Raw genomic sequence first — 25,297 nt, forward strand, 5'->3', positions numbered from 1 at the left:
AAGCACAGCAGCGTAAAAGAAGAGATTGGGGTTGGAAATCCGATTCGAATCTGCGTGACTCGTAGCTCAATGCCGTGTAACACTTGACTCGTCACAACCACGACAGCGTGTTTCCTGCTATTTTAGCCAATCCTAGTCAGCTGGCGGGGCCCTGGTGTAGTGTGTAGACAGTCCTTATGCACCCATGGGCGCGATAATATGTCCCATGCGAGAGAATGTCTTAGGGTTTGGATGTGTCGTCCGGGTTGGCAGAATGCGAGAGCAAGTGACTGGGGGCCGGGATCTGAGCAGTCACAGAGCGGCCCGGTTCTGTGCGCAATATTTTCCAACTTGACGTTTCTGTGTTGCCAACCGCGATCAAAGCATGTCAGGGCCGGCGTGCGATTTACTGCTTCGGATTAATCGAGTGTGATGCGTATCTTCAGTACTGAGTGGAAGAAGACTGGAACAGAATGTGAGATGCTTTTCCGAGCGGCCACTCGAACGTCGCCTGTGCGTTCGTCATTCCTCCATCCAACCCTCGTCCCTCGTCCCTCCACACTCCATGTACAACAATGCGATAGTAAGTAACCTGTGTCCGACCTGTCCCTGTCACTCGACCCTCCACAGCCTTCAGTTGACACTCAATAGATACCTAGACTCTTGACCTCTCCGTCGCCTCGCCTCTCCTTCCTGCTCCCACCGCACGAGTGTACTCGGTGGGCCGCAACCAATGCTAAGGTGAAAATACATCGTCTGCGCTGAGCTACTCCCGACTGCGTTTCATTCCGCGTCCACCACATGCAAGCGTTGCTCTGGTCAGGGGAAGGTCTAGGTACTCAGCAAGGAGAAGAGGGCGCCTGCGTCTCCGGGCACACATCCGGCTGCGCCATGTCTCGAGCAGCTTAGGCACTTTGGGCGCAACTCGCAAGAGTACGAGCAACACAACTGATGTATACGCGCCATCATGGAGGATGGTCGTAGGCCATTTGACTCGGTCAGGGTTGGCCTGGCCAGTGCTGAGACCGGGCAGGAGAGGTTCACACGAGACGGTGTCTATGCCCCTCCACCGTTATCTATATGGCGGTGCAATTTGACTGCCCTATCTCAGCGCTTCAACCTCTATTTCGCTGCCACAACAGACACCATTGCCGTCTACAGACCAGACTTTCCATTCCAGAAATTATACCGACTGCCCGCTCTGGTGATTCCTCCTGCCCTGGCAAATCCGACCGCACGGGGTTATATCGACCCACGGGTGCCTCATGCGGTCAACCACCTGATTGTGGGAGACCTTGGAAAGGAGGAAATCCTCCTCATCGCCACCGACTCCGGGAACGTAACCGCATACTATACCAAGATGATTGACGACGCCATTCGCAAGGACCCATACCGCTTTAGCACCGATGGCCGGAGCGACTACATCGGACTCAGACCATTCTTCACTCACTGGGTGGATGAATCGGCATGGGGACTCTCAATTCACACTAATGCGCGAATGATTGCAGTGTCGGCCAATACGCCTTATCATACCGCCAGCGACGACCCCTGCGCCAAGGTTACCGTCTTCGCTTTCGCCTTGACCGAGGATAGCCATGGCAATAGGACAGAGGATGAGCCAGAGGATGAAGGTCAAGCCTACCACGACGAGCGCGACTGGGAAGAATGGGTCGCAATGGGAGTGGCTGCGACCACTCCGGCACGGAAGCGAAATTACAAAATCACTCTGGCCGGAGTTGAGGGTCATGATCACAACATCCCATGCATCTCATTTGTCAATACAGACGACGACCTCGAGGGCAACTGGCTTTTGAGTACTGATATAGGTGGAAACCTGAAAATCTGGCAAATTTGGCAAGGAATCTGTCAGAAGTCCTGGGATTTCGCCGACACCACGGCGGACCCCGACTTCCTCAGACCGCGTCAACGACGTCATTCACGCGAAAGAAGCTGGTTTGTTGCTGCTCTGGACCCGCGGTCATTTCGGTCAGCAGAGACTATGGAACAGTTTTGCGGACATAGCCACACAGCCCGATACCATGGTCACAATAACCTTGAGAGCTACGATCTCACAGCCGTGGTCCGAATCCGAGCACGGGGCAACAGCCATGCACATCCGCTGATGCAGGAGAGTACAGAAGATGAGACTGACTTGGACGACAACGTCGAGACGCCTGACTCTTGGTCGGACCTCGACGAGGCAGCTGTGGCCGTAGATCGAGGCCAATATGACCTGGATCTGGCCACAGACCACGACCAAGCTACCGGACAGGGGCCACCCGCTACTGGAGGTGGCACGGGTGATAGCTTGGGGCAAGTTTCGGACCCCGGGATGACGAACTCCGGCTCGACATCGCCGGAGCCAAGTATGGGCTCTGAGCACGCCGTGAGCGCAGATGCTCTTTTGGTCGAAGGCATTATCCTCGAGGGGGACGATGACTTTATTCCTCACGAAACCGACGAGGAAGGATACCATTCCGGCTCAGAGCAGCAGACAGAGGATGAGGATTCGTCTTCGGCGGGCCATCCAAGCACCACCTCTCTGTCGAGCCTGGCAAATCCACACAGTCCGGAGATCGACGTGGATGTCCTATCTGCATCTGACATGGACTCTCCACTAATGGCGCGGCACCATCATGAGAAAGAAAATCAACTTCCTGGATATACCATCAATGACTCGAGTGTCGTCAGGGCCCGCGGTACGGCCAGCGCACCCAACATACCCACCCTTCACTGCAGCGCATCAAACCTGAGACTCCTGATGACTCCCCAAGCTGACTCCCCTCATGTCTTCTGTGCCAATATCCTCAAACAAGTATTGCCGCCTCGTTTAAATGGCTTCCATCCCTCGCATCTAGACAGGCTGAATATGATGCTGCAGATCCCGGAGTTGGGTATCGTTGTCGTCGCAACCCAGATAGGTCGATGCGCAGTCTGCTCGTTGACACGATTGACAACTACGGGAACACTAGGCCTGCGAGTAGACTGGATCCTACCTACAAAGAAACAGCAACTCAAGGGAATTCGACCTTTCAGCCCACTGCTTGGTATAGCGGCATCCCCAGTACAAGGGCACTTCAAGAGCGATAAATCCGCAGCCAGGGAAACGTCGGAGGGGGCGGACAGTTGGGGTAACGACCGCATCGTCGATGGCGTCCCTACCACCTTTGACCCCGGTGTACTGGTAGTAGCGGAACAGGTTGGCGGAGGCGAGCATGCGAATGCAAGTCAGGATCAGAATAGCAACAGGCACAACATGAAGAGGAAGCACGGCTCTTCTTCCCTTTCCAGGATGCAGCATCATACGACCAAGACCGAGTTGAGAAAGTGGGAGATCCCCACTGGAGCGGAGCCATGGCAAGCCATGGACAGCAGTCGCAGATATAGGCTGATGCTCACATATGATGACATGACCGTCCTGACTTACGAGCTGTCGCGAGGCGTCGAGGGTGACGAGGTTGCTCGAGACGAGCCCGTATCCACGCTGGAGCTTCTCGACTGATTCTCACCGAGGAGTCATGCTCTTCTGTACGCATCCTCGTCCAGGAATCATACATTCTTGAGCTGCCACAGAGATCACCTTGAGGCGCTACGGCCCTCAATGCTGTTGAGTACGCACGGCGTTGAGTTACGGAATATCCCATGACCAATCTGCAGGTCCCAGCCAGAGTCGAGCCTGACATTGGGTGTCCTTATCAGTGGACTCGGGTAGTCCCTTATCTAGAAAACTTGCAGACACGGACTTATTCAGATTATTTGGGGATAAGGCCGATCGACAGCCTGGCTTTGATCATGTCTGTTTGCAATCTGCGAATCGCTGGTGAGGTCTTGTAGATTCGAGGCTTTTGTGAACCACAAAGTTGAAGATACGAGCGATACATGCAACGACATGGGCTGGGCAGCAGCGGTACATATATCCGACTCGTTGCGCCTCGTGACAGCAATAAAGAAGTCCATGGGCAGCGTGTTCTCCTTGTCGCTGGTCTTGTTTTCCAGCCTTGTGGTTGGTCGGACTCTCAGCACGTATGAGGTCATCGCTGTAGAGTTGACTGTGGGGTGACTGTGTCGCCTCTGAGAAAGCGACGACAATCACTGATTGCTGAAGTATAGAGCACGCTATGGAGTACCACGAATGCTCATCCGTGCAAACCTCCTAAGTGTGCTCCAAGCACGGCATTCATCGAAGCTTATCAACATGGCCGACTCTGAGCGCAAAAACATCGTCATTGTCGGCGGTGGCATCATCGGCTGCACGACCGCATACTTCCTGACCCGCCACCCAAAATACAATCCTGACCTGCACAGCATCCACCTCCTCGAGGCCACCGGTATTGCCAGCGGCGCTTCAGGCAAAGCCGGCGGGTTATTAGCGCTGTGGGCATACCCCCAATCTCTTGTGCCGCTCAGTTTCAAACTCCATGCAGACCTTGCGAAGGAGCACGACGGGGCGCGTAGATGGGGCTACAGAGGCGTAGGGGTGGGTCAGATCGAATTGAAGGGCCGGCAACTCACTGGCCACGAGAACGTGATCGCCCAAAGGGGTGTCGTGGATGGTGAGGCCCATTCCAGTGATCCCACCAGCCAGGTCGACGGCAAGGGGGACGACATCCGCGGCATTCATCGCGCCGACGTAGCCAGCGACGGGAACGTGAATCCAGAGTCGGACCCCTCACGCGTGAGTCTCCAGAAGAGGAGCCAAGCCTCGTACGCCAACCTGCGCAAGGCCGGCCTCCCAGACGACCTGGACTGGGTGGCCGACGAATGCGCCCTCGCGTACGAGAGTATGGGCTCGCCAAGGGATACCGCGCAAGTCCATCCCTATCAGTTCACGACATCAATGGCAGCGCTGGCGGAGGAAAGGGGTGCACGTATCGTTGTCGGAGTCAGTGTCGATACCATCGAACCAGCCCACTCAGACTCAGGGCACGTGGTGCACTATACTCGTGGCGCTACCGGTGCAGGTAACGGTGCCGACAACGCAGGGGAACCGCAAGCGCAATCTCTACACGCCACAGACGTGATCATCACGGCCGGCCCGTGGACACGCACCGTCTGGCCAGGCACACCCATCTCAGCGCTAAGGGCACATAGCGTGACGATCCGACCCTCGCGGCCCGTGTCGGCGTACTGCCTCTTCACGTCGCTGTTGCTGCCCAAGAAGTTCAAGCCCCACGGCAAAAGCCGAGCCAGCCACGTCACGCCCGAAATCTACGCTCGGCCGAACGACGAGCTCTACGCGTGCGGCGAGGGCGATCACCTCGTCCCACTCCCTCGGTCGACTGCCGACGTCGAGGTCGACGACTCGCGGTGCCAGGACATTGTGGACTATTGCGCCAGTTTTTCGGACGAGATGCGCGACGGACACGTGCTGGTCAGGCAGGCGTGTTACCTGCCGCAGGTGGAGAGGGGGAGTGGGCCGCTTGTGGGCAGGACGAACACCAAGGGGGTTTTCATCGCGGCGGGGCATACGTGCTGGGGCATTCAGAATGGGCCGGCAACTGGTAAACTGATGAGTGAGTTTGTGTTTGATGGGAGGGCGGGGAGTGCGGATGTGGGAAGCTTGGATCCAAGGAGGGTGTTGCGGTGAATACCACGGCAGTCTTTCATTGCGTTGGTCATGTCAATAAAGCATACTGACGATCACCTACGAGCCTCGTACTTTGCCCCTCCCATGCCACGCACATGTCCCAGGCAGTACCCGAGGAGTCTGCACTTCCGCAGCTCGCTAGAGTAGACTAGACAACACGGCCGGTAGATCAAGCCTTCCACGCGCTCACAATCTGCACGACATCCTCGTCCGCAACGACATGCCCCAAGCCCGTCCTCTGGGGAATGTGCTTCGCACTGGCCCCCCACACCAACGCATACTTGAACGTCTCCTTGAGCGTGCGATGGATCTGATCACACACATCCTCAATCGAGCTATTACTCCTGACGATCAGCGCCTCACCAAAGTCCGGGTCCACGCCTTGCCTCTTCGTATAGATCCGCATGAGGCGCAACTCCTGCCAACACCGCTCCACCACGTCCTGCACGCCCAGGTCCAGCTCGCACGACATGACGACCGTGTGCGGCTCCCGCGCCAACTCGTCCAGGTAGTCCACGCTCACGCTGTCGATCTTGTTGTACACGTACAGGCAGCGGATGTACTTGCGGTGGTCCTTCATGATGACGTCGATAAAGTCGTCGACCGTCGCGTTCTCGTCGCGCACCAGCACCTCGCAGTTCAGCATCTTGTAGTCGCGCAGGATGTTGTAGACCATTTTCTCGTCGAGGTTTTTGGGAGGCGACTGGAACGTGATTTTCATGCCGCCCGCTTTTTTGGCCTTGAGGTAGATGTTTGGTGGGTCGCGGTTGAGGCGGATGCCGACGGCTTCGAGTTCGGCCTCGAGCAGGGCGCGTTGTTCCGCGCGCTTCGTCGCGTCCAGGACCATGAGGATCAGGTCGGAGGTCTAAAAGAGTCAGTGAATCAGTGGTGGAATTGAAATATACATCCATTGTGGTGGAAGGGGAGTCATTTCGTCGAGTCAGGAATTGGCTGGAGTGCTCTGGTTGCTGGCCGTGCGCATCTCCACTAATGTTGTACGGCGTGCATGCTCGTGGCCGGGGAAGGTGGAAGATAATCGTTGGTGGCGGCTCAGAGCAAGTGAATGGGATATCCAGGCGGTCTCCGGAGATAGTCCAACGGACTGCACGGTACAAAGCGAAGACACGTACCTTCGCCGCACTGATGACCTGTCGTCCTCGCCCTTTACCCTCGGAGGCACCTTCGATGATACCCGGCAAGTCGAGGATCTGAATCTCTGCGCCGCCGTATTCAAGCACACCAGGGATGGCTGTGAGAGTGGTGAACGAGTATGCTGCCACTTCCGACTTGGTCTTGGTGATCTTCGAGAGAAAGGTCGATTTGCCGACTGAAGGAAAGCCGACCAGGGCGATACGGGCGTCTCCGGATTTGGAGACGTCGAAGCCTGCCCCGCCGCCTGAACCGGCACCGGGGCCTGGCTCGAGGAGTTGCGCGCGTAGCCGTGCAAGTTTACTATATAGTTTTGTCAGCTGTAAGATCGCCAAGAGCGCAGAACCATACGGACTGAGGCAACGGGACATGCGCAGTCTCTTGGAACGTGCAGGGGAATCGCCGAAACAACTAGCGTGGCCACTATGATTTCTCCCAGAGCTGCGCTGGGTCTATAGACCCCTGCTGTCCGGCAAGGTGGACACTATCCCAGCCGCTCCTGGTGTCGCACACATCTCACCACATGCAATACCATGGAGCAGATGCATGGTGACTGGCCTCTGTCCTCACGACAACGTCTTCCTTGCCCTTTGTTTCTTGATGACGCTAGGGAGTAGAGATTCAAAACTCACCCTTTCAGCAACCCAAGGTGGTACTCTACACATCGGTTCGTCAGAATCTGTGCAGCGTATTCGAGCCTTCAGCACGAACCTGTAGCTTTGTTCTCTGCGGATTGTTAGCACGGACTGCTCCTTTGACGATAAGCCGCAGGACACACTTTGAGTCCGGGCCATTTCGGCCTCGATCCTAGACAGTTGGTCAGTCGTCTGATAGATGGCTTGGGCATGATAAAGTGTCTTACTCTTTGATCTTCTCCGTGATATTCACCATCTTCAAGGCCGGGTCTGGACGAGTCGTCCAGCAACCTCCTCTGGACTTGATGTACAGATATGATGTGAACGGAGAGATCCTCTCTGCGACCTTTCCACGACCGGGAGGATCAACCCTCTTTGTCGAGCGATAGATTAGTGGCATCCAGCCACATCAAGGTTGAAATCCGCGGGCTCGCATGATAGTTAATCCGTTCCGGAGGACCTTGGCAACCTCAGCCTCGCCGGCGATTGACTCTTTGTCCTTTGGGTGAGTCGCGTCACCTCTTAATGTTCCTTTCTCACAACAACCACGACAAGAACTCGACAACGAAAACGATGAGCCCGAATTCAATGAATTAGGTGGTTGCAGCATCGCTGCGGCTACCTGGGCAGACGCTCCAAAGGCGTCACGCGCCAAGACTTTACGGCAGAATCACAGAGCACAGCGTGGGTGTCCAGGTCTCGGTAGGGACCTGAAGGGAGTCTCTCATCATGCCGGCCAAAAAGAAGACAAAAAATCCTCAACCGCACACTCAACCCTTATCACCTCTGCCGGCACCCTTTCTCGAAGCTCCGCCTTCTTTTGGACAATCCCACCGCAATTTGGAGGAGGAAATTGCCGGCTACCCAGAAGTTCAACGCAACGAGTTTCTGACTACGAGGGCCATTTATCCTGACGAGTTTGAGCGTATTCGCGGGAGGAAGGATGCCTGGAAGGTGAGGAATTGACGCTGCCACAGTCGACAAACACATCTTCTGACACAGCACAGACTCAAGAGAACTTAGCTTTTCAAGTCCGTGTTGGACCACTTGAAGATCGTAACTACTTCGCCAAGCTCATCTTCGAATTCCCGTCCAACTATCCGAAGGTTCTCCCAAAAATCGACATTGTCGAGATTCAGCCAAAAGACGCTGAAATCAGAAAACGTGTAGAACACATCGTTGCAACCTATCCCAAACAATACCAGGGAAGTGAGGTCGTCTACGAAGTTAACACCGCCATCATGGACTTTCTTGACCAGAAGAGCGCAGACAAAAACGCCAAGAAGGCTGAGTTCAGCCTCGAAGAAGAGCGTGCTCGCCGAGAAGCGCTAGCCCAGAAGCAACTACTGGAGAAAGAAGAAAGTGCCCGTCGCAAACAGGAAGAAGAAGCGGATCAGAACGAGCAGCAGCTCTTTTCGAAGGTCGAAAGCGAATATCAGCGTCGCCAGAAAACGAATCTGTCCCGGTCGACCACCAGCGAAGATGGCCCAGAATTCCACGATGCACCAGAAGATGTCATCCGCTTCGATCAAACCATGACCAGCAGAGACACGGCCACCGGTGCGCCCTTCAGATTCAAGACGGTATCAGGAAGGAATGTCATTTTCAATCGCAAGGACAAGAAGATCACCATCGTATCCCCACGGGTGGATGCGACACGGGTTCAAGCTCCACAACTCCTCCTCAAAGATATTTATCTTCCCGAAACCGCCGCGTCGAAACTCCATATGCAGAAGTGCATGGAGACTGTGGAAATAGACCTCGAGTTTTCCAAGAATAACCACGATGACAATGTTGTCAACCTGATCAACTACAAGATTGACCACATGGTTTTGGATGATGGAGCAGGCCGATGGTCTCTTTCCATCCTTTCTGAATACGCTGACAAAGGCTCGCTCGATCAATTACTGGAGCTCTCTGGACAACTCAGTCCAGCTAAGCTCCGTGCTTGGACAAGAGAGCTCATCGATGCACTCGTGTTCTTCGACAAGCATGGATACATCCATCCAGCTGTACACGCAGGCAATGTTATGCTCTTCCTGTCCCCGAGACGCGGAGTTACAGTCAAGCTCTCCGACGGATACGGGACGCAGCTTCGAGACCTGGTGCGAGCAGCTCGCGAGAAGTCTCAGAACAAGACGGATGATACTCCTCTGTGGCTGGCGCCCGAGCTCAACTTCACAGAGCCAGTACGAACCAGCAAGACATGTATCTGGGAGCTGGGTGTCATTGTGATGCAGATGGCTCTAGGAAAGACCGTCAAGTCCAAGTTCACCTCGCCTATGGACGCTCTCGAGGAAGTGGACTTGACCACCAGTTTTGAGGGGCTCCTAGAAGAGATGTTCCGATCAAATGCCAATCGCCGCCCCTCGGCTTTTCAACTTAGAAGCAAAAAGTTCTTCTTCGAAGAAGATGACAAGCTCTTCCGGGCTCGCTCTCAAGTCCTGCCGCTTACGCCCGGCCGTTTGAGGCGGTCCAGCGATAAACTCGATGATTCTAGATATCGCAAGGACTGGGAAGAGGCCGCTGTGCTTGGCAAAGGAGGCTATGGCAAAGTGGTCATGGCCCGAAACAAGCTGGATGGCCAGTTTTACGCCATCAAGCAGATCAAGAACAAGTCAGTCAAGGACCTCGAAGACATTCTTCGAGAAGTGGCACTGCTGGCGAAACTCAATCACCCTAATATTGTGAGATACTACAATGCGTGGTACGAGAGTGAGCACGACGACCTAGTCGAGGAAGTCCCTCAACGACCGATTCACAGATCCCTCGCTCACACCGGCCCCGTTAGTGTAGGACACGATTTTATGGAGCCTTCCGTTTATGCCAATCAGGGAGCAGAATTTAGCGACTCCGATGATGGTGGGGGTATGTTCGCCTACCAGGATCCGCCTTCGATCAATGAGCAGGACGGGTACGATGATGATGAAGATCCATTTGAGAGCGATCCTGAGCCACAGAGGGAGGAAACCGAAGAAGGAACAGACCCATTCGAGCGCAGCAACGCACCAGGGCAGGAGCTCGACAGCGACGACAATCCTTTCGTCAGCCAGGATTCACCAGTCAAGTCTGTCTCTTTCATTCCTGATAAATCGCGTCTGATACAACGGAACGAGCGCTCCATGCTCTACATTCAGATGGAACTCTGCGAAGGCCAAACGCTCCGCACTCGGATCATGGCTGGTTTGCCTAAAGATGTTGAAGCTGGCTGGCGATTATTCCGGCGCATTCTCGAAGGACTTGCATACATTCACAGTAACGGAGTCGTGCATAGAGATCTCAAACCGGAGAATATCTTCCTTGACGCGCACGACATACCCAAAATTGGCGACTTTGGACTCGCTGGCTACGGACAAGCTACCTCGCGGGAGGGTCACCAGAAACCTGCCATGACCACAACCAGAGCATCTTATGAGATTGGTACATTGGGATATATGGCACCGGAGCTTGCGAAGGCGAACAGCAGCTATGATTCTCGAGCAGACATGTACTCTCTTGGGGTCACATTCTTTGAGATGTGTTTTGCTCTGGCCACTGGTAGCGAGAGACGGCATTGGCTTATGGAGGCGTTGCAATCCAGCCCACCAGAGCTTCCAGAAGTGTTCAATGAAGAGCGCTTGCAACAACAAGGAGCCATCATCTTACAACTTATCGACCCTGACCAGACGCGGAGACCGACAGCTGATGTACTGCTCAAGAGCGGCGTAGTACCGGAGCCCCTTGAAGACGAAAAGTTCCAACGCTACATTGAGCGGATGGCGACAGACAACCCTAAGGAATATCAAGCGCTTATCAGCAGACTGTTTGCCAATCCCAATAACCCTGTTTCAAGTCTCGCCTGGGAAGATAAGTCGGGGACCGCAAATCCTTCTGCCGAATTGATGCTGTGGATGTCCACTTGCGATCACCTCAAAGCGATTTTCCGCCGACACGGTGCAGCTGAAGTAGGTCGCCAGGCTATCATACCCAAAGCTGACTTCTACCGTAACGCTGCAACCTTCCTTGACTCCTCCGGGCTGGTCTTACAGCTACCCTACGACCTCACGCTGCCGTTAGCACGTACCCTAGGACAAACGAGCCCTTCCTATGGCAAGACATATTGCTTCGGGACTGTATATCGTGCCACCGTTGCAGGATCGCAGCCCAAACAATTCCCCGAAGTCGATTTTGATTTCATTTCTGAAAGCGCAAAGGACCTGGCTTTGAAAGAAGCAGAAGTGATCAAAGTGCTCGATGAAGTTTTGACAGGATTTCCAGCTCTCGCAACACACAAGTGGACGGTCCTCCTCAATCATGCTGATTTGTTGGATCTGATCCTCACCTTCTGCCGGGTCAAGCCCTTGGAAGCCGCCAACGTGAAGCAAGCACTGTCGCACCTCAACACCCAGGGACACGCCTGGTCCAAGACGCGTGAAGAACTACGCAACCCTGCCAACAACGTGCCGGAGACCACTGTGGCAGATTTGAAGCGATTTAATTTCGAAGGCGACCTCAAACAGGTGCGCTCCAAGCTGTCGAAGCTCTTTGGGAACTCCGACTACCTCAGCAAGGCGTTGCCACTGCTCGGGCGCCTCGATGAGGTCGCCGAGTACCTCCAGCGGATGGGGGTACAGGCGCAGATCCTCATCGCGCCACTCAGCAACAACTCCGAGTATCTTTACCGGGGTTCGCTCCTCTTCCAATGCGCGGAGAGCGGCACGAGAAAGGTGCTGGCCGTAGGCGGTCGTTATGACGCCTTGGTCCAGGAGTATCAGACCAAATCAGATAGAGGCAGTGTTCGTGCGGCGGGCTTCCGCCTCAACATACTCGACCTCATCAGCTACCTTCGTGGCCCCTCCTCGGCTCATAAGTCGTCCAAGACGACGGGCTCCGCCGCGGAGTCGAAGCTCGCGACCAGGAGGAGCGAGATCCTGGTCACCAGCTTCGACCCCAACGCATTGAAGAGTTCGTGCCTGGAGGTGTTGTCGTTGTTGTGGGGCGGCGGCCTCGGTGCCGAGCTGTCGGAGGAGGTTCGATCTGTGGAGGAGTTGGAAAGGGCTTACGGCAGCCAAAATGCCGGGGGATACTGGCTGGTGATCGTAAGGGGAGGGGCCCTCGGGGAGAGGACGTTGAAGGTCCGGGGCCCTTCCCGCTCAGAAGACGAGGTGAAGGCCGTGGACTTGGCGGGCTTTCTGCGCCTGAAGATGGCCAAGGGGAGATGAGAGTTGGTGGTTGTCCTTTCTTTTTTTTATACTGTTTTGTGCAACGAATGATACCCATGTTTATGACTTGCCGTGCGCTATTACAACACTGCATCTACCCCTTGTGCATAACGTCTTTCTCATGCCCAAGTGCTCATCGTGGTTCATCGTGGTCCACCGTCGTCGTCGGTTGCGCCGCGAATGCCCCGCCGTGCTCTTACACAGGTATGTAGGGTGAAGTACAACTTCGCTCACGCCACTCCCTCTAGGCCACATGTCCTCCAACCATTGTGTCTCAAAACAACGCCTGGCGGCGAGCTGATGTGCGACTCTGGGAGTCGCAGTAAGACAGGATGTTGAGCAGTCCGAGGGGTGTCGTGGTTCTGCGGAGCCTCCTGCTCTGCATTGCGACTCTTCTTCTGTTCAACCCCTCCCCAACCCACGCCTCCAACGACACGTTATTATGGGGTCCTTACCGACCGAATCTCTACTTTGGCGTCCGGCCGCGGCTCCCGAACAGTTTGCTGACGGGCCTGCTGTGGGCCAATACCGACAGCTATGCCTCTACCCAGCAGAATTTCCGTCATACTTGCGAGCAACATGAGGGCATGGCGGGATATGGTTGGGAAGAGTATGATGCGCGAAATGGCGGACGACAAGTCATTCATGACACGGGGAACAAGATCGATCTGACCATTGACTTCGTCAAAGTGCCAGGAGGACAACACGGCGGAAGCTGGGCTGCAAGAATAAAGGGCACGCCGCGAGAAGATGCGCCAGACAATGTGGTCACCACCTTGGTATTCTATGCTGGCATGGAAGGACTCGGTGAGCTGGGCTTCAAAGACACGGACGAAGCACGCGACACAGTAACCCTACATGGCGAGACAGCCGACTTAGGGTCGTTTGACATCTACTTTGGCGACCCCTTGGAGAATCTCTTGCCATACAAGACACACCCATCGTGGGATTTGAAGCCACTTGACAAGCCGGTCCTCAGCAGCTTACAAGTGCCGTCCGAGGCCATCTGGCAGGCCAAGAACATCATCTTTGCAAGCATGAAAGGCGAGATCGAGGGCCTAGTACAGCAATATGGACAGGAGAATATGCCCCCTCCTTGGCAGGCTTTTACCGTCAAGCACGATCCCCAGCCCGGGAACTTCCACATGGTTCAGAGGACCTTTGTTGGCGGCTTTGAGACGGACATCATGTTTAATTCTGCATCGGGCCCACCAGTGACCTCCGAGACACTGACGCAAGCGATTGCAGACTCGTCAAAGAGCTTCAAGACGAAGTTCAAGGAAGTCTTTAAGCCCCTCGCCCCATTCACCAAATCGGTCTACACCGACTTCTCGGAATCCATGTTCTCGAACTTAATTGGCGGGATCGGATACTTCTATGGCGATTCACTCGTCGACAGGTCGTATGCTCCGGAGTACGACGAGGACAACGAAGGCTTCTGGGAAGAGACGGCGGCGGCAAGGGCTCGTGCCGAGATCGTCAAGGATCCTCCCGCAGAGCTCTTCACCAGCGTCCCGTCCAGACCCTTCTTCCCGCGCGGCTTCTTGTGGGATGAAGGCTTCCACCTGATACCCATTGCAGAGTGGGACCTCGATGTCACCATGGATATTGTCAAGTCGTGGTTCAATCTGATGGACCAGGACGGCTGGATCGCCCGCGAGCAGATCCTCGGTGCCGAAGCGCGCAGCAAAGTGCCCACAGAGTTCCAAGTTCAGTATCCTCACTACGCCAACCCACCAACGCTCTTCCTCATCATTGATACTCTGATGGACAAATGCTCCGACCCCGCATACGCGTCGTCCAGAGACCGGATCATGTCCGAACTGCAACACCTCTACCCCCTGCTCAAACGCCAGTACTACTGGTTCCGACGCACCCAACACGGCGACATCAAGTCGTACGACCGCGAAGCCTTCTCCACGAAAGAAGCCTACCGCTGGCGCGGCCGCACGCCCCAACACATCCTCACCTCGGGCCTGGACGACTACCCGCGCCCTCAACCGCCCCATCCAGGCGAACTGCACACGGACCTCATCTCCTGGGTGGGCATGATGTCGCGCACGCTGCTCCGCCTATCCACCCTGCTCGACGAGGCGGACGACATCCCGGACTTTACGACCCAGCACAAAGCCCAGCTCCGCAACATCGACGACCTGCACTGGTCCCGCGCGCACAAATGCTACTGCGACGCCACGATCGACGACTACGAAGACTCCATCCACGTGTGCCAAAAGGGCTACATCTCCATCTTCCCCTTCATGACGGGCCTCATGCCGCCAGACCACAGACACCTGCCGGACATTCTGGCATTGCTCGGCAACGCCCAAGAACTCTGGTCCCCGCATGGGATCCGCTCGCTGTCCAAGTCGTCCGAGTTTTACGCCACGGACGAGAACTACTGGCGCAGCCCCATCTGGGTCAACATGAACTACTTGATCCTCAAGGCCCTGCTCGACACGGCGACGGCCGCGAACGCGCCCGCGAAGGTCCAGGCCCAGGCCACGACGCTGTACACGGACTTGCGCAAAAATCTCGTGAATACCGTGTTTGACGAGTGGCAGAGGACGGGGTTCGCGTGGGAGCAATATAATCCCGAGACGGGCGAGGGGCAGCGCACGCAGCATTTCACGGGCTGGACGAGTTTGGTGGTTGTGATTATGCGCATGCCGGATCTGGCTGCTGGCGAGGGCAGTGTCAAGCACGGCGAGTTGTAGCAGGTTAGCATCATTGTGGCCCTTGCGTCCGGCGGAGTCTTTGGGTGGATGATTTAGATATAGACCGTGGGACGCAAAAAATTTGGGTGGACTCGAGGTCATAGAGACGAGAATCGTGGGAATTGTACAGCACAATAATTACGGTACACTACGATGCAATCAGATCCTGTTTGCGGAGTAGCCCTCCGTAGCTTGAAATGCTAACATGAAAGTAAAAAGTCTAGAACGAGATTTAAAACAAAGGGCGGGAACAGGGCATGACCAGCGCAATAGAATCGTGACTACGGTCCACGCGGAGGGAAAGTAAATTGTAGAGAGAGGAGAACGCGCAGCCCAACGTATACACAGTACATGCAGTCCTTCAGTACGAGCCCAAAGTACAGTACTCACCGACCGAGGCGCGGCATACATGGATACATGCAGACGCCGACGTTGGACGCGTGCGGAGCATAGTCGACTTACATACGGAGTATGCAACCCCCTGCCATCTGTCTATGCCGCTCCATCCTGGCGCAGGGAACGGTGGTACAACGTTCGGTTCTCCTTCTCTTTTACCGCAAAGTCCACAACCTCGTTGTGAATTCCCAAACTTCCTGCATAGACTTCTTTCGAATGCGTGCAATATTGAAGGGTATATGGCTTTGCGTCATGATACCGGAGAGATGCTCTTGGTCCACTGAATGGTCGAAACAGTACCCTGCGTCGCTAATGCTAGGTGGATTGTCTTCGCGGCACCGGTCGTCTCCGTGTGTATGAACTAGAAATGGCACATGTTGAGGGCCCTCGTTTGTAGAGTGATGATCGGCCACCAAGTGGACGAGCGAAGAAATTAGTACAGGCCTATTGCGGTGAAGCGCTCAGTCGCACGATCGAGAGATTTCTATCATACCGAAGATACCAGTCAATCTCGGAAATGTACGAGCCGTAGTAATCCAGCTCTGACTTCCGCTGGTGTTTCTCGAAGCCTTGGTAATCATGCCTGTGATCCAAGAGCCGGTCGGGTTCTTGATTTGCTCACACAGAAGAAGAATGGATCGCTGCAGGATAAGTCTCCGATCTCAGAGCATCAATCCAAAAGAGGATCGAGATAGCGGGTGTGTGGCACTTTTTTATATTCAAACCACGTTCCTTTGCGAACTTGAAGCCTGCGAACGTGTACAAGGATCGACCTTGAAGATGCCTGCCGCTTCAGCAGCCAGATCGTCGCGGCATGGCAGTGATGGGGCGGCAGGAATGGCCCACCCTGGTAGTGTCTCTTGAAGCTTCCCGGCACGGCTGGGTCGTTGGCGTACTGGTATGCGGTTCATCTTACTTTCCCTGGAGACTTTGTTCTCGTCATGCGCCACGAGGTTGTGGTGTGAGACTCCGAAAAGAACGCTTGACAGGTTGAGGTTTTCGGAGACCGGCAAGGCGGGACATCGTGCGATTGTCCGTCGCGGGTTTCAAGATGTGCTACAAACATTTAATTTCGCTCGGCTCGCAGTATTGTTGAGACCTGGATGCCCGGATTACTCGTCTCGATGCCCGTGGTCAAAATGGGCACACGCCCAGAGAAGCTGTTCCAGGCGTACTGGTCAAGTTTGGTTGGAGGGGCTCTCTCATGGGCCGGTGGCTGTTTGCAGCACATCTCTCCATTGCTGCCACCTTCGCTTAGCGAATCCAGCAATCTGCTCAAGCTGTTCGATCTCAATGACAGGGCCGCCGCTCTTCTCGATTCTGAGGATCGAGTCCGCATTGTTACTGCAATCCACCGTGATGCAGCCACTCTCCTTGCAGGATTCCTCTTCAAATGCGTCGGTGTCCATGAGGATCCAAAACCGCTCAGGATCTCCGTTCTGCATGTCCAATGATCTCTCTTCAGGCACAAAGACGCCCCAGCTGCTAGGCACGGGCATCCCTCGCAGCTCCAGTTTCCCCGCGTCCTCTGTAGCTGCAGAGCAAAGAACCTGTTCTGAATCGATATCCCACCAAGCCTGTGGCAGCAAACAGTCCCTAAGTGCGGCGAAAAGAGCAAGCCATGCAGCGTCGAAGATTGACCCTCCGTGACTGATGCACATCATGTCGATGTACAATGTCCAGTATGCTTTGATCTCCGGGTCTGCATTGATGCCCAGCTCAAGATCTTGTGACTCCTTTGGTGGTGTGTAGATGATTTCGAGGTCTGAGGTCTTAACCAGCCGTGACGTGTGAAGGAGCGACAGAAGGCGTTGGGATATTGACTGTGCCTCCACTGAAGGGGCTGTTCCTGCGGGATGTTTGGGCGAGCAGCCAGTCGCTAGCTCAATGTTTGGAACGAGTAGGTTGTAAAGTTGGATCGGAGAGTATCCATCTTCGTCGTCACTGCTCTCGCCGCCATCGATCCGCCGCACAGGTTTTCTTCGGTTTTGATCTGACGATTTCGTGACCCTAAAGCTGGGAATCTCACTGACGGGAAGAATCTCCGCACGGACGCCACAGACAATGGTCGTAGCACCGACCTTCACCAGCGATGAGCCGTTGCAGTGCGTTAGTGAGCCTACATTCAGCTGAATTGGTCGCGGTTCGGAGGGGTCGCGGTTTGAGCGTCGGCGTGGAGGGGTCTGTTTGAGGTGGGCGTAAAGAAGTGCGTTGGGAGAGACGAGAGGCATGGCGGAGACGGGGATTGGATCTGCTGAAGGCATTGTTGCCAGGAGAGGAACGGCAACTCCTCAAGCCATGTCGCTGGAATAGCGAGCGCAACGCAGCATTTGGTGACATGGTTGGGATCTCAAAAATCGGTCACGTACTCCGCGATCAGGAACAGATGAGATAAGATTAGATGCCGTCGATGAGGATGCTTGGCGAACTCAGCCAGGGACATGCGACCACCACCACCACCACCACCATCCCCGGAGCTCATGGGCATTCGATCATGGCCGATGGTAGAAACTGCGTGCCCCTACATTTCAGGCGCTTCCCTGGAAAAGGACACGTCGAATACGGCGCCCGTCGTACCGCGAGACAGCGCCGGGAGAGGAACGATATTGTGAGGGCAAGCGCTCGCAGTAGGCGTGTAATGAAACACCAACTGCATCCCAATCCTACACTGCAATGGCAAGGATGACTTATTGCTCCTTCTCCTCCTCCTTGAGACCGTGGAATTTCTTCACACCGTTCTTCTGCCAAAATGCGCACATTCCACGAATTGCCCGAGCATGTCTTACATGATATAATTTCCGTGGTCGTAGATTGCACACAATTCAAAGGCTGGCAGTTATCGTTAAGACTGGTCAATCGTAAGTACAACGGGAATCTCTGCTTGGCTCGCACTAAACCAACTTGCCTGAATATAGGGCAGTTCAATGAAGCGGTGCTCCATGTTTACTACTTGCGGGAAAGACTTGTGGTATCTGCTGGAGGCCACTCACTCGATTGCGTTAATCCATGTCACAATCATTTCTGCCGACGATTGGTGGCTTCCCAGTGGAAACGAATCTACGCGGCGCGCTTCAACTTCCAGAGCTTGCTCGCAAGTCGAGACCTAGCTGCTGACGCCATATTCGCTCATCAGCTCCTACAGCAGTGGAAAGCGGCACTTACGGTATTGCGAGGAGTAGAGAACCTTGCGCGGCTCGATGTAGACCAAGTCCGGTTCTACTCGACCTGCAGTGACAATCCGATCTTCAATGATGTTCCCAGCGCGATTCTGTCCGAGGCTGTTGATTCTTACCTAGGACCACAATTTTTATCAGTGCTGGTCCAAAGCAAATGGAATCTCTATCTTACAGATCACTACCGAGCCGAACCTCCCGCGTTCTGGGTGGCTCTGAGTGCATGGCGTGCTTGGAGACCTCCAACTGTTTGAGACATACAGAAGCAAACTGACCCTACTTGATGCGAGCTCCTCCGCCTTCAGCCCTCCGGATCACGTCCTTGCATCACAGCTTCTCGCTTTGTTGAACGTGGCGATAAAGCATGCCAGACTCGGAATTGTCCGTCGGTTGCTTGAACAACATCCAAAGCTAGTATCAAAGATACACACCAGCTATGCATCTCTGCAAGCAGCCATCTTTTCCAACAACCCAGAAGTCCTGAAAGCTCTCCTTGCGTATACGCCGAATTCACCCGACTTGCTAAAAGATGCCTTGAGTCGTTGCCGCACCGTTCTCACTCGGTCTAGTGGCGGTGCCGAGACTATCAGGTTGTTGACACGGCATTTCAGCCCACTCTCTGCAGAAGCACGGACTTGGCTGATCACGCACGCATGTGCAGTAGGCGACACAGCGCTCTTGGAAGAGTTCTCGAAAACGGACTCGCTCTTCAGTAATCGCATCTACGACGCTCGCGGTCTAATTCCCACATATATCCGTTTCACTATCCGCTGCAGCAATGTTGAGACCTTGCGCTTCCTGCTCGATCGTGGAGTTCTTGAAGATCAGAATCCACAATCATTGAACGTGGCGACGGAACAGGCTCTGTCATTCATCCAGATAGAATGCTATCGAGAACTCTACCAGCGGGTCCAGATATCTCGGTCGGCGCGCTACTTCGAGTAACTCACTTGGGCAGACAACGCCGAAGCAGTCATGACCGAGTTTATCCGTAGAGACGGGAGCTTCGTTTTTCAACCGTTTGGGGATCCGGACGATCCAGTACCACCGCTTGCTCGAAGAGCACTGTGGAAAGCTCTGCAACGACTCAGAGCTGGAAATGTCCAGTTTCTCCTAGCCGCGGGGGTAAGCGCGTTCCCGTGGAAGAAGTACGAGGACCCTTTTGAGGTCCAATGGCCATATTTCAATCAGAACCGAGATGCGTTCCTCCGCACTCAAGCGGTGCTTGACTCTTTTGACTTACCAAAGTTGAGGATAATTGTGTGAGGCGAAAGCATGTTCGAATGGCCACACCAGCTATACTTTACTTGGATAGCGACCTGCACAGCAAGACTAAGTAGGTGGAGATGACGCGGTGATGCAACCGGGAGGTCAAACCCGCGTGTGAAACTTACACGATGGTGGGAGCAATATTCAAAGTGCCTCAAGACGCAGGAACGATATGGAATTACTTTCCCATAGTAGTGGTTGAAACAATGTCACTTTATTTTCGAGCTGCGTTGAACATCCTCCTCAATTTTACACGGTCTCCTTTGGACGCCCTCTTGGGGTCAAAACTTTCATGGTTTACCTCGAACTGACAGGAGGTGTTATTCGGCCTGAGCAGTGGAAGATGCCGATGGTACAGTAGAATGAGAGCCAATAGTTCCATGGTCCAAATGGGGGGAGCAGGGGTTCCTAGCTTCCCCGCCACCTCTCTATACTACACATTTCGGCTGAAAGTGATGACTTCAGTATCATTGATCAGATTAAGAGGGCACAGTCAGCGCGATGGAACCGATCATGACCTGCCCAAATACAGTATAACGAGGCAACAATAACCACACTTCACTAGTTATACCCCAGATCTGGAACTCGGCATGCTTCTGGCGGATTGCCCCCTAATAGCGTGCATTCTAAGGATCTTTCTTGGGCGAACAAAGTGGTATGTGAACTCACTGCCGATGGAGGCTTACAAGTGGGATAAGCTGGAAGACCCCAAGACGTGGATCAGAATCTTGAGTCTAGAACCTGGGGCCGTTAATGAGCCGTTGGTTGGAACACTAGAATCAGCAATACTCGACTCAGAATGTCGCTACGACGCCACGTCGTACTGTGTTGGTCCTACGGACACGCCTCATCAGATTCTACTTCGCAAGCAAGACAAATCTTACGCTTTACCGATCACAAGCAGCCTTTTGGGAATGCTTCGACGGTTTCGTTCCCTGACCGAGACACGGAGGCTGTGGATTGACGCCGTGTGTATCGACCAGACAGACGACCAAGAGAAGGCGGATCAGATCATGCTCATGCGTAACATCTACACGCTCACGCGACGAGTATTGATCTATCTCGGCGAGCCCGATGAGACAACTGCCTCTGCCACGGAGCTAATGGACCGCATCTACAGAGCAGTCCGAGAAACTCCGGCAGATCTGGAGCTTCGTCCTCTGGAATGGCAAATTCATAATCGCATCCCCCTAGTCACCGAACCGTGGGGCTGGGAACCACTGAAAGATTTCTTCTGCCGGCCGTGGTTTGTGCGCAAGTGGACGATTCAAGAGTGTGTCTTGCCTCCCAGCACCACCTTCCACTGTGGAGTATGGGAAGTCGAGTGGGATTTCATGAATGTGGTCAATGCTGCAATCTACGGGAAGGGCCTGGCGGTTCTCGACCACACGAACTACTCCAAGGTCGACTTGCAAACACAGCTGCAGCAGGGTCTGGCCCAATTCCATGCCGTGGCCAATTTTCGAAACGCTTTCACCACGACAGGGCGGAGGTATCAGCTGATGCACACCATCTACCATTTCCAAGCTTCACGCGCAACGGACCTGCGCGACCACCTCTTTGCGCTCCTGGGACTAGCATCGGACGCAGACAGCCCCACATTGAGACCAACATATGGAGAAGCTACCGTACTGGACAATTGCTTGAGGTATGCATGGTTCTTTCTAGCACGAAAGAACAACCTCGAAGTACTTTATCGCGCCGGCGTCCAGGGGCATAAGCTGCTGGCGCCCAGCTGGGTACCTAACTGGTATGGAAAGCAGATGGATTTCGGCTTCGAGTACGCGCAAGGGCCCTGGGACCCCCTTCGGCGACCGGCTTTCTACAACATTGGACGAGGTACCCAAGTCGAGATCGAACCTGTGCCGGACCCGACGATCCTTCGAAAGACTCCCCGATTGAAAGGCGTTGTCATAGACCAAGTCAGGCTTCTAGCAAATAGGCACTTGGACATCTCACCAGACCAAGTGCAGGACAAGGACTTTCTGCTCGCCCAGAAGCGTCGACACGTCGAAGAATGCGATGCCATCGTCTCCACACTAAGCACATACCCGACTGGAGAAGCATTGGAGACCGCTCTATGGAAGACACTAATATGCGGTGTCACGCTCGACATCCAGAGAGCGCCAGAGGAGCCATACGCGGCTGCTTACCTCGCATGGCGCAAATGTCAACGCCACGAGTTTTCTGACCGACAAGACATGCTTTCCCTGCAGCAGCGCCAGCAGCCATTCAGGGAAGCACATGATGCGTTCAACGGTGACAAGATCCTCGGCTCGACAGCAGCAGGATACATGGGCATGTTCAACAAAAGCACAAGGGCGGACGACATTGTTGTCGCGTTCTTTGGCGGGGAGTTCCCCTTTGTTTTGAGGCCCCGTCAAAGTCTGGGAGAGGATCCGGACCTCGGAGACTTTGAGCTTATCGGACAATGCTACATCCACGGTCTGCTGGAGGACGGTCAATTTGACATCAAGAGCTCGAAACACGAAGCACAATGGTTCCAACTTGGCGGCGAGTATGAAGTAGAGCATCCCTTCCAGCCCGGTGGAATCGTCCGCAGCCAATAGCCAAACTCAAAGACAGTCGAGTCCAGGCCACCTCAGTTCAGCAACCACTTCACGCTCCCCTGCTCCACTTTCTGCCCACTAGCGAAGATGCCGTCAAGCTCGTGATTGAGCTCCGCAGCATCCACGTGCCATTTACGTGGCATTCTGGCCAAGACCTCTGGGTGTACGAACGGCTTTCCTGGGTGGACTCCACCATACAGCTTGCCAAGGAGGCCGTTCTCCATCTCATCGGCCAACACGGGCCCTTTCATGTCTTTGATTTTGTCAAAGCTGATGAGATTCGAAGGACATATGTTGACTTTGCCCAAGACTTTTGCATGGATCATCTTGTCGGTTCGCGAGGTGATGGAGACCAGCCTGGCGACTTCGAAGTCCGGGTTGTATGGTCTACCATCGGGCATGGGCCCTTGTTTGACGAGTTCGTTGCGCCACTCCGAGTTGAGGCGGTCGGGGATAATGATGGCCAAACGGTCCGAGCCGAGGACGGACGGGGAGAGGCCCGTTACAGCCCAGGTGGCCGGATTTCCCAGGAGAGGTGTGACGGTGTCGACGTCGTAGAAGGTCTTGGTGGATTCTTCAAGCATGACAAAGCGGCCTTTGAGCTGTGTTGGCGGGAGGTGAAGATAGAAGGCCGGTGCTTCCATACTGTAGCGTACGAAGACTTTGTGGACCAGCCTGTCGGAGATGGCGGCGAAGGGGCAACACAAGAAGACGTATATCCGTCGCGCTAAAATCTGGCATCAACGGTTGATATGGCGGGTTTTCACGTCGCTGTCATTAGGCTCAGCGTGTGTTGTCTGTTCGATATGTACTGTGTAGGCAGAATGATACTGATCATGTAGGCAATGGCTGCCTAGTTGCAGTACTGTGAACCCCATGTCATTAACTCGTATCCAGCTCCGAACCTCCAATGTTCCGTTCACATGCACCCCAGAGCCGGATGTCCCGACCTGCAGTCTGCCTTGGCTGAGCCCGAACAGTTGCCTAGAAGAGCATGGCGCACTCTTCGACATCGCGCTCTCGCTCAGCAAGCCACGCACATCATGCTGCTATCATGGCTCGCTTACTGTACTGTAAACCTCATGGTCGGTTTTCTGCCACTGTGAAACCTCGCCTGCTTCGACGACTCCGCATCCAGATTGAAGAGCTTCAGCTCAGGGAAGCCGCCGTGTTTCAAATGAGTTATTCTCCGTAACAAACTACAGCTGCATGAAGAGTGAACGACTTCCCTTTGCATCTAGATCTCAGCGCCTGGCATGCTCATCGAGCCACGGCTCCTATCGACATTGCTCTATACAGCATGCAGGTCAGCCACGACGTCAGGTCGAGCTGTACTGTGTCTCAGCAGGACAAGGTGAGCCGGCGAAGCTGACCATAACGTGCTGCCGACATAGCTGGCTTGGAAGCTAGGTTTGTGCAAACATCGTCCACGCCAGCCACGGCTACGAGCACGAGCATGACCCCGAGCACTTGGTCACCAACACGAGACTGTCAAAGCGAGCGTGCTGTCTTCCATCCCCGTATATGTATATAAGCTGCCTAGCCGCCGCGAGTTCAGAGTCATGAAAGAGGTAATGCAGAACGCGAAGCTTCACTTGCACTTGCATGTAAACGCATAGGATTTCTTTCTCTCTGTCTCTCACCCCTATCCACTGCGATTGAGCGCTTACAGCCCTTCATCCAACATTCTCCGTCCTACCTCCTTTATCCAACAACAGCCCTCACCTCTGCCTGCTTCCAATCCACCATGGCCGGGGTTCGAACAGTCGCCACCATCACGCTCCATGACCTTTTCAACTCGGACAGATTCGACTTCAAGGAATTCCGCCGCTTGATGGAAGTGGCAGTCGACTGGTCCTTCCGAGACAACCTGGAATACAGAGGAGTCATCTATGCCACCGCGGACGGGTCGAAGTTCAAGATCGCCGGGCCAAATACAGGTAAACCCCCCCCCCCCCCCTTCTTCCAAGCCTGCAGGGCTAAACAAGAGCCCATATGCACATCTACCCATACTGACGACGTATGTCGTCAGATAAAAGAGAAAGCAGCGTCACCATGGAAGAGTACAAAAAGATGCCCGATGGCTACACCAACATCGTATCCGTCTACCATGTGCATCCCGGCCCCGGCGTGGTTGGGAACTGTAAACCCTCGGGCCTGGACGAAAAGGACGGCAAAGGAGGTAAGCCGCGCCGTGCATGGAGTGTCCTACGGTGACAGCAAGGGGCTCACGCTGACTGATTCGCGCAACCAGACCTGTCCAACGCTCGCTCGACGTGGCCGGAATGTTTCTACCTGGTCGTCACGGGGCGGAAGGAGCCCAAGGCCGGCTGGAACTTCAGGGACAGGTGCGAGATTTACTTTCAGGGCACGACGCCCAACAAGAACGACTACCGCGTGTGGTACGTCTATCCGAACTGGAAGTGAGGTCCCACGCTAGGTAATGGTAAGGGGTGGTGAATCATGCATGTTGTTTGCGCCATGCCGTCACCATGGCGAGAAGGGATATAGTAGCGAGTGTGTGCACGGCGTATGTGGACAACGGCGGAAGAGTGATGAGAAGGAAGACGATGGGCATGTATTTCAGCTGGGCTGAGTAGAGGGCGTGGCTACGAGCTAATTAA

The 25,297-nt window shown here is 54.6% G+C and overlaps 8 protein-coding genes across 8 annotated transcripts; 6 read left to right on the forward strand and 2 right to left on the reverse strand.

Annotated features, from left to right (window-relative positions):
• Window positions 1–946: 946 nt before the first annotated feature.
• A1O7_02914 (uncharacterized protein) lies at window positions 947–3,481 on the forward strand (the record flags this gene model as incomplete). Its single annotated transcript, XM_007756941.1, has 1 exon — window positions 947–3,481. The coding sequence occupies one exon, from the start codon at window positions 947–949 to the stop codon at window positions 3,479–3,481; it is 2,535 nt and encodes an 844-aa protein (XP_007755131.1).
• A 693-nt stretch (window positions 3,482–4,174) lies between these two features.
• Window positions 4,175–5,566, forward strand: A1O7_02915 (uncharacterized protein; the record flags this gene model as incomplete). The annotated part of the gene is made up of 1 exon (XM_007756942.1): window positions 4,175–5,566. One exon carries the CDS (start codon window positions 4,175–4,177, stop codon window positions 5,564–5,566), a length of 1,392 nt encoding a protein of 463 aa, XP_007755132.1.
• A 169-nt stretch (window positions 5,567–5,735) lies between these two features.
• Window positions 5,736–7,509, reverse strand: A1O7_02916 (uncharacterized protein; the record flags this gene model as incomplete). The annotated part of the gene is made up of 5 exons (XM_007756943.1): window positions 5,736–6,431; window positions 6,697–7,018; window positions 7,348–7,372; window positions 7,427–7,441; window positions 7,494–7,509. 5 exons carry the CDS (start codon window positions 7,507–7,509, stop codon window positions 5,736–5,738), a joined length of 1,074 nt encoding a protein of 357 aa, XP_007755133.1.
• Window positions 7,510–8,079: 570 nt separating this feature from the next.
• A1O7_02917 (PEK/GCN2 protein kinase) lies at window positions 8,080–12,551 on the forward strand (the record flags this gene model as incomplete). The annotated part of the gene is made up of 2 exons (XM_007756944.1): window positions 8,080–8,304; window positions 8,358–12,551. 2 exons carry the CDS (start codon window positions 8,080–8,082, stop codon window positions 12,549–12,551), a joined length of 4,419 nt encoding a protein of 1,472 aa, XP_007755134.1.
• A 332-nt stretch (window positions 12,552–12,883) lies between these two features.
• Window positions 12,884–15,265, forward strand: A1O7_02918 (mannosyl-oligosaccharide glucosidase; the record flags this gene model as incomplete). Its single annotated transcript, XM_007756945.1, has 1 exon — window positions 12,884–15,265. The coding sequence occupies one exon, from the start codon at window positions 12,884–12,886 to the stop codon at window positions 15,263–15,265; it is 2,382 nt and encodes a 793-aa protein (XP_007755135.1).
• Window positions 15,266–16,863: 1,598 nt separating this feature from the next.
• Window positions 16,864–17,925, reverse strand: A1O7_02919 (uncharacterized protein; the record flags this gene model as incomplete). The annotated part of the gene is made up of 1 exon (XM_007756946.1): window positions 16,864–17,925. One exon carries the CDS (start codon window positions 17,923–17,925, stop codon window positions 16,864–16,866), a length of 1,062 nt encoding a protein of 353 aa, XP_007755136.1.
• A 2,852-nt stretch (window positions 17,926–20,777) lies between these two features.
• Window positions 20,778–22,673, forward strand: A1O7_02920 (uncharacterized protein; the record flags this gene model as incomplete). The annotated part of the gene is made up of 1 exon (XM_007756947.1): window positions 20,778–22,673. One exon carries the CDS (start codon window positions 20,778–20,780, stop codon window positions 22,671–22,673), a length of 1,896 nt encoding a protein of 631 aa, XP_007755137.1.
• Window positions 22,674–24,420: 1,747 nt separating this feature from the next.
• A1O7_02921 (uncharacterized protein) lies at window positions 24,421–25,100 on the forward strand (the record flags this gene model as incomplete). Its single annotated transcript, XM_007756948.1, has 3 exons — window positions 24,421–24,613; window positions 24,706–24,855; window positions 24,928–25,100. 3 exons carry the CDS (start codon window positions 24,421–24,423, stop codon window positions 25,098–25,100), a joined length of 516 nt encoding a protein of 171 aa, XP_007755138.1.
• Between the last annotated feature and the right edge of the window lie 197 nt (window positions 25,101–25,297).

This window comes from Cladophialophora yegresii (genome assembly GCF_000585515.1).
Source record: "Cladophialophora yegresii CBS 114405 chromosome Unknown aczIN-supercont1.2, whole genome shotgun sequence".
Taxonomy (NCBI): Eukaryota; Fungi; Ascomycota; class Eurotiomycetes; order Chaetothyriales; family Herpotrichiellaceae; genus Cladophialophora; species Cladophialophora yegresii.